This window comes from Oncorhynchus mykiss, chromosome 10 (genome assembly GCF_013265735.2).
Source record: "Oncorhynchus mykiss isolate Arlee chromosome 10, USDA_OmykA_1.1, whole genome shotgun sequence".
In the NCBI taxonomy this organism is placed as follows: domain Eukaryota; kingdom Metazoa; phylum Chordata; class Actinopteri; order Salmoniformes; family Salmonidae; genus Oncorhynchus; species Oncorhynchus mykiss.
Window position 1 is genome coordinate 61,931,541 of NC_048574.1, and position 8,272 is coordinate 61,939,812.

Sequence of the window (8,272 nt, forward strand, 5' to 3'; positions counted from 1 at the left end):
TTGAGTGAAATTAGAAGTCTATCAAATTGCGTATAGATATCAGAGACATCCCATATCCCATTGACTCTAAATCTTCGATTAACCTCAGGAGAGATGAAAATTATGATTAAAGACAAGCCAGTATTGTTGACAGTATAATTCACGTGTCTTTGCACTTAAAATATATATTTTTTTCTTTGAACCAATCGTTGCTTTACTCATTTTTTTAGTGCAGAAAATATGATGCACATACCCTGCATATAGATGGCTATAAATTAAATGACTAATATTCTAATTCCAAATTATATTGTACCCTTGAGATTCAAGATTGGCAAACGCACGCTGTAGATCATGGGACCCTTACGTATCAGGTGTAATCATATTCCTTTTGTGGTTGGTGCACAGCACAGTCAATAACAACTCCTCGTTTCTGACTGGCCCTGCTAGCGTTTCCGCTTTTTCATTCTCTCCTCCCTTAACTCGCGAGTTCATCCACTGATCTACTCCCGGTTAGATACTGAAACGTTATTTAGAGGTAGCCACCATCATCAAATAGCTAGATATGGACGATTTTGACATGCTCAGCGCACCACAGGCTGCGGCCGGCAATGGGACTGACGAAGACCCCGCTGCCGCATTCTTGGCCCAGCAAGAAAGCGAGATCGCGGGGATTGAGAACGACGAAGGATTCAGCATCCTGGACAGCGGAGAGGTTCCAACGTCGCTAGACAACAATCTGACAGGCGACGCAAACGGTAACTGTGTTCCCTGAACTCTTAATGTATCAAGTTACAGTAGCTAGCTCGTTCGTATAATTTTGTGGAGTCAAAGCCTAGCAAATTGGCAATTATTACCTAGCAATGTGCTAGCCAATTACACAGTTAGCTAGCTGAAGCTAGCCATTTTACTTAGGAAACTAGCCAGCCAACGAGATACCTTACCTAGTTAGCTAACTTACATCGACTGTCTGCGGGGGACTTGAATGAAAGAGATCGTGAGAAAAACAAGTTACGTCAATTTAGCTGGCTGGATCCAATATTTCAGGCCATCTATTTTAAAATGTTAAGGAAACTATCTCGTAATGCGCAAGGTAACGCTAGTTACCCCATTTTGTAAGCTCGCTAACGGCGCTAGTTAGTAGCTACATTACAGGTATATATGCTAGCTAATTTACACGCAACTTTACTTATTGACATTGATGTTTTGGGAAGTGTCGTGAATCAACTAACAGAAAATATCGTGTCTTTGAATGACAGGTTAGCTAGTTATAACGTCTATTTCCTGGCTAGCTTGCTAACGTAAGCCTGTCGTTGATTGATCCCACTGCACCAACATACTGGCCACTTCATTACTGCAATTTGATATATGGCTCAATGACCATTGGACTTTCATACAAAACTGTCGCCTTCAGGAAGTGAGATTATTGAACGATTAGTTAGCTACATTGGTCCGAAACATTTTCATGTTATGCAACTCTTTAAGGAAGGGATGTAAGCTAGCTAGTTCCAATGAATGAATCGCTCATCGTAAAGATATTGCCTAACCAAGCGTTTATGCACCAATGCACTAGACTAGAACAAACCTACGTGTAACGTTAGTATTTATCAAATTTCCAATGACAAATAATCTGAATTTGATCATTGTGAAAGCTGGCTAATTTGTGATGGGTCGTGGTGGTTTTGAAAGCAAATGCAACCATCCTATCTGTCTTATTCCTGAATGTAAGACGCATAGACAAGTCTGATGCACAGCCGCTCTGTCATGTTAATTGATGATGTAGGCCATTCCCTTGTCTTTGATGTGGCTTTGTTCACGATAAATGCTTAATTTATTTTGCAGATGCAGTGGATGGTGCCGTTAATGGGGACATTCATGAGGTAATATCTTAAGTTTTCCATTTTGTCATACAGCAGAGATTGTGATTATATTGACTCAAGGAAAACATTAGAATACTTAACCATGCATGTTTGTTTGAACATAGCCGAATGAATACTAAATGCCATGGTTGTGTCATATTATTGACCATGGTTGTGTCATATTATTGACCATGGTTGTGTTCAGTATGCACAAAACGTGGGGGGGAGGATGCTCTGACGCAGAGTGAAAAGGGGGAGATGCTATCGACTTGTCCAATGAGAAACGTTTTAATTTTGCTACAGTGTGCCCGGTTGAACACCACCCCATGTGTTTGTTAGGAGAGCAACGGCCCGTCTGATGCATACTCAGCCATCTCCAGTGCCGATCGGCTGCAGGCTGAGCCAGAGAGCCTGCGTAAATGGAGGGAGGAGCAGAGAGAGAGGCTCGAGGTCCTAGGTAAGGATAGGCCCCTGGTATATCCTGGCTAGAGGACCATAGCAGCGTGCAGCCTAACAATAGAATAGAAGGAATCCAAAGTGCTGAACGCCCCTTTTAAAACACCACAACCATTGGAAAATGTATGTCCCTGACTTGCAATGCAAGAAAAACACTGAGCACATTTTGAAACGCCACTAAAATCTGGTTAACTCACCCCTGATGTTGAAATCGCCCCTGGTTTTAGAAGGCTTCTTTTTGTGATCTTACTTTTCAAGAGAATTGCCTGTACTGTGTGAATCATAAGACCTCCTCTTCTTCCTAATGTCCCCTTCCCCAGACGCTAACTCTCGTAAGCAGGAGTCTGAGTGGAAGGACAAAGCCAAGGTAGAGCTGGAGGAGTGGCACACTAGACAGGACGAGCAGCTGGAGAAGACTAAAGTGAACAACAGGTACAAATGCATAGAGAGAGTCTAGTCATTTGTATTTCAATGTAAAAACAGCCCCAGGTTGAGCCAGGAGGACTAAAACCCACTGTACTCCAAGGGAACCTTTTGTCCACTGACTCACTTTTTCTCTACAGGAGCCGTGGAAAGGAAACCCTGTCCATTTTGAGTATAAATAACATTCTCTCCTGCTGAAATGTCTGTGCAGAATAGTTAGTTATTGTGCTGCAATGGTTCCTATTCGTCCCTCTATGTTCTCTACTACCTGTTACGTGTTTCAAGGTTCATATAGACCTAAACTAAGACGTAGACTGCACACAGCTAGCTTATGGTAGAACAGTGAAAAGATCAGTACAGTATGTTCCCGGAATGAATAATAATCATGTATATTCATTCACAGGTTAATTTATTTCTGATAATGACGTGGAGCGGCAATCCAAGTTATGCATGGTGTTGCAAGAGGTGAAACGCTGTTGCAAAATGACAAGACCCCAGAATTGACCCTTGAACTACAAGACATTTGAGCACAGAATATTCCAAAATATCTGGTTGAGATCAGGAATTATAATATCAATTGGTGTTAATACCCATAGAAAGGTAACAGGACAGCCCCAGCAGCAAACAGAAATGTAGGATGTTTAAAAAAATATATATATATTTTTATTTATTTATTTCAGTTTGATAAGTCTTAGGATAAGGGTTTTGGAACTCCTTGCCGTTCTTCAAGTGATCTACAGTGTTCAAGACAGCTTTATACTAACTTGAGCGTCTGTAACCCAAGCCCTCCCTCTGCTCTGAATAATATATCAGCCAATGTTCCAGTCTCTGTCAAATGTCTAGCTACCTCTAACCTGCCTCTGTTATGTTGTTTCTTGTCTTTGTAACTCGCGTCCCAAATGGCATCCTATTCCATATGTAGTCTCCCCATGCTCTGGTCAAAAATAGTGCACTAGGTAGGGAATAGGGTGCCATTTTGGACATGTGTGTATGTAAGAGCTCTGGGCTGGGTTTGTTCTGTCGTTTGTTCTCCTTTTTACCGATCTCTCTCTCTCTCTCTCTCTCTCTCTTTCCTGCTTGCTGCTTTCCTCTGGGACATCCCCTGTGTCTCCAGGGTGCTGGATGAGGATTTCTACAAACAACCCTTCTCTGACCTGATTGGTTATGTGTATGTTGCTAAACTAACATTGTTTCTTTTTTTTCGCGTCAATTGCCTGCCTCATCTTCCATTTTAACACACGTTTTTACGTTCGGCTTTCCCCTTCAATTTTTTTTGTTGGTGTTGACGTTTATTTTTTAAAGAAGTAGACTTATTTATCTTGAGTGTGCGTGACTGTTTTTACGAATATAAACCCACCCGGTGTCTTTAAAAAAAATAAAAAAAAATGTATGCAGTGAATATTTGTAGGCTGAATGTCATTGCATCAGCCTTAATGCTCCATTGCCCAGTTTCCATATAAATTCTGTTCCCATAACTGTAGTGTAGTACATCGAGTGGCCATTTTGTTTTTGTTTGGTTTTGTTGAATTCCATCGTCCATGATCCATCTATATGTCCCTTCATTTTTATCATGCCATTTGCAAATGTTCTGTATTCTTAGATCCCTGTATATCTATACCTGTATTATTCATATGTGTACATGGAGAACTAGAATTTGACGCTATGTAGGAAACATTGGTTAGGTGTGTCACGTGGGATGTACTACTTTAAATGTATCGCTGAAAACCGTATAGCTGCAACCTCAGCTACCTCAGCTGCGTGTTGATGCCAAGTGGTGGTAAGGCCCTGCAATAGACGTGCGTCCTGTCCAGGGAGGACGCACGCCACAGAAACAGGAGATGAGCTCCTGCTCCTATGAGCCGTTCCGGCTAGCACAATCCAAGGCTCGTAAGGAGGCGACTTAAGACCGAATCCAACAGTTGAAGTCTATTTTTCAGTAGCCTATATAGCCTGGTGCTGTCGGCAGAGCCCTGGATGTAGACCGTCAACTGTTGTGGTGGTGTTGCTTGTACGTCTGCATTTCTAAACTGAAGGCAACCTTGGATACCACCGCTGCTTTAAACATCTGTAAATGTGATCTGTTTAGACTCTTAGCGCCTACGAGCTAGCCACTGTCTACAGCAGAATGACACGCTACTGTTGTTGCCTACCTCGCCCTCTTAGTATTGCAGCCCTTGTATCTCTCTGCCACTTTTTAAATAATTTGATCGCTGAAGAGCAAATGTTCCCGTATAACCCGGCATCTCCGCCACAACATGGACCCACAGCTAGAGGCAGAGAGGGCATGTGTTGTGGCCTCACGCCAACCAACCCAATGGCACAGCAGACGAAGGCTGCAAGCTAAGCACACTCCTTAGAGCACCAACAACAAAAAGCCCCCCCCCACCCCGAAAATGACAGAATTTTTTTTTTTCTCTGGGAAAATGCATGCTGGCTTCTGTCATCTGCATAAAGCTCATTTACTTTTCATTTCTATATATCTGACTTGTGATCTGTTTCTCCTTGTTTCTTTTCCTATGCACCTTTAAGCACACACATTACCCATCCTTGCTACCGCCTAGACCAGTTAAGTAAAAAAAAAAAAAAAACTAAGACAATATCCTAGTAGGGAGAAGTAAATTAGCCTAGAAAAATGCCAAAACGATATTCAATAGTAGTGCACAATTAGACTAGACTGTCGTCAGGGCTCTCCAACCCTAATCTAGCGCACCTGATTTTGATCCTTCGCCGGTTGATAAGGTGAATCAGGTTAGGTACAACTGGGGTTGGAGTCAACCAACAGGAGGGTAGCTCTCCAGGAACAGGATTGGAGAGCCCTGCTGTAGACGAATACGAATCCACTGCCAATTACATGTATTTTAGAGGCTGGGTGTCCCTCCTCCTGTGATGCGTTGGTCCACTGGTCCTGTGCGTATCTGTAGTTTTGTTTGTGACAGTGACTTTTCATTGGCTTCTCATCCCCATTTGGCTGTGTGTATTGTGTTCCAGTTTATAGAGGGGTTCTTTTCATTTGGTTAACTCCTTGGCAGTGGAAGTGGGTGGGATTGGGGTTTCGCTATGCCCTCTGGCTTGCATTTCAGAATGTCTTGTGATTGTGGCACGGTATCATTTTTTTATTTCATTTCAGGTAGTATGTATTGTACGCCTTCTAGTGGAATTAGATTCCCTTTTTGGGTTTGGTTATTGGGAGTAAAGATGATATAAGTTAACAGTGACGATCGTGACATGTATTTGCTGCATTGCAAATGACCTGCTTTCCAACCACAGCAAAAAATGCAAATGCATGGCAAAGTCTCAGGTTTGGGTTGTTAAAAAAACTAACTTTGCCACGAAGCGCTCTCATCAAGCACAAGTATAAAGGACATAAAGCAAAACATATTCCTTACGCTATACTTGGGGATCTTGAGAGAATATTTGAACGTAACCAAAAGGCAAGTTAGGGGCGTCACCCCGCCCAGTTCTGTGACGAACTGCATTTTTAACCAACCAAACTGCGTTTTTTTTTATAGCCGTTCCAAAACCCCTTGGTTAGACTGACAGGGAAAAGCAGGTGACTAACTAGCTGTATGACCGGGGTTATAGGGAGCATGCTATGTGCTCTTATCCAACTCTGTTCTCTTCATCTGTTTTTGATGTGGCCACCCGGAGAATGTTTTCTTTTTGGATGTACTGTAATGTAGTTGGGCCTCCACTGCTGTCTACTCGACACTTCCTCCTCAAGCAAAGGTTTAGATTCACACCTCACTAAAACGGTGATAAAGCCATGCTAAAATGGCACCATTTTGATAATGAATCCTTTAAAAAAAAAAAAAAAAATGTTTTTATTGGCAACTCACTAAATGATGTTATGCTGAAGGGATCTGAACTACCTGCATGTATTTCTATGGGGATTCCCCATGTCTATCCCTGAAGTGTTGCAGAGGAGGTGGTGTGTTAGCAGGAAGCAGTAAGGCCCTCTGTAAAGCTCGGCTGATCTCTGGGGCCCAGGCCTGCTCCCTCCCTCTCTAAAGCTCTGTTCCCCTCCTGTGTTGCCTTTGCAGAGCGGCCGAGGAGGCCATGCTGTCGGACATGGACGAGAACAACCCGGGCACCGAGTGGGAGCGCGTGGCGCGCCTCTGCGACTTCAACCCAAAGTCCAGCAAGCAGGCCAAAGACGTGTCCCGCATGCGCTCTGTCCTCATCTCCCTCAAGCAGGCCCCTCTGATCCGCTAACCCCAACCCTCTTCTCTCTCTGTTAGACGTCTCAATTCAGTCCCTACCCCCTCCACCTTAACACTAACCATTCAGTGTTAGAATATCTGAAGGCTCTGAATACGTACTGTATAAGCAGTGTAGTGGTGGAGCTTCTACAATCCACCATGTTGCTTTCACCTTACAGATCTGTTAACATTGAGGGGAAGGGAGTGAATTGAGACGGCTGTATCTCTACCCTTTGCTAACCCTCTCTGGACCCAGATTGCAACCAAACTCTCATAGGGAAATGTATCATTCCACCTACCTGACCTGGGGTCGTTCCCACCCACCCACCCAACCCACCTACCTACCTGACCTGGGGTCATTTTACACCCACCTACCTGACCTGGGGTCGTTCCCACCCACCCCACCTACCTGACCTGGGGTCATATTCCACCCACCCCACCTACCTGACCTGGGGTCGTTCCCACCCAACCCACCTAACTGACCTGGGGTCGTTGTTGTACATGGATTGATGATATATTCCTCTCTTCCATCTTCCTTTCCGTCATTAAAGAACAAAATAAGTATACACTTATTTTTTGTTTCTATTCTTTTAAGGACCAAACTCTGTTTATTAAGTGTGTTGTTGGAAACCATTTTAGAACCAGCTTGTGGCATTTATTGTGACTATTTCAATCTATGCATTTTTTTCCCATTTGAACCGCGAATCAAGCACCGGTAAATATACGTGATCTATATGTGTGTGTGTAAGCATCAAGGTTGGGGTCAATTCCATTTGAAATTCCAGTTAATTCAGAAAGTACACAATTCCACATCAAATTTGATAGTTGAAAAGCATTGAAGAGAATTGGAATTTCAGTGTACCTCCTGAATTGACTGGAATTGAAATGGAATTGCCCCCAACCCTGGTAAACATCATGTGGTGTATCATGTACTCTATATGTGTGTACCTATGTACATATACAGGCAATATACAAAACGTTAATGTCATAAACAGAGTAGAATTGTGGTTTAAAGATGAACTGTAGCACCAAGTGTTGCTTTTAATGTTCACTGTCCATCGATTTCAATATCAGTAAAACATGAATTCAACTTTTGTCGTCAGGATCGTTATTGAAGTGTTGTCCGTGACGTTCAAATTGTGGTTGCACCTTATTGGTGGAAGTAAAATTTCAGGTGAGACAACATTTTATACTGCATTTTCAATAATTGTTTAGTGCCCCTAGTGTTGGAGGGCCTAATGCTGTTTGACCTTGGGTTCAAATGAATCTCTGGCAAAAATGGCAGAGGTGAAGTGAGGGGGGGTTTACTCCTGTTAAAGTCTGTCCTCGGTAAGCAGACCGCCTGCTTTTGGGAAGACT

General features: G+C 43.0%; 1 protein-coding gene across 4 annotated transcripts; it reads left to right on the top strand.

Moving 5' to 3' along the window:
• The first annotated feature begins 414 nt into the window (after positions 1-414).
• On the top strand, positions 415-8,003 carry LOC110533179 (clathrin light chain A-like). Of its 4 annotated transcripts, XR_005034200.1 has the most exons (8): positions 415-734; positions 1,819-1,856; positions 2,175-2,292; positions 2,612-2,723; positions 3,829-3,882; positions 5,244-5,279; positions 6,755-7,236; positions 7,279-8,003. XR_005034200.1 is itself a non-coding variant. In XM_021617259.2 (7 exons), exons 1-7 carry the CDS (start codon positions 542-544, stop codon positions 6,924-6,926), a joined length of 723 nt encoding a protein of 240 aa, XP_021472934.2. In that variant the 5' UTR covers positions 415-541; the 3' UTR covers positions 6,927-8,003. The 4 variants fall into 4 exon arrangements, 3 of the variants coding, with proteins under 3 accessions (XP_021472934.2, XP_036789484.1, XP_036789485.1); XM_021617259.2 differs by having other exon boundaries at positions 6,755-8,003; XM_036933589.1 differs by lacking the exon at positions 5,244-5,279 and having other exon boundaries at positions 6,755-8,003.
• Positions 8,004-8,272: the final 269 nt, after the last annotated feature.

Coding starts and splice junctions, on each gene's coding strand:
- LOC110533179 (XM_021617259.2), top strand. CDS start 542: ATGGACGATTTTGACATGCTCAGCGCACCACAGGCTGCGGCCGGCAAT. Junction 2,293..2,611: donor AGAGAGGCTCGAGGTCCTAG/GTAAGGATAGGC, acceptor CCCCTTCCCCAG/ACGCTAACTCTCGTAAGCAG. Junction 2,724..3,828: donor AAGACTAAAGTGAACAACAG/GTACAAATGCAT, acceptor CTGTGTCTCCAG/GGTGCTGGATGAGGATTTCT.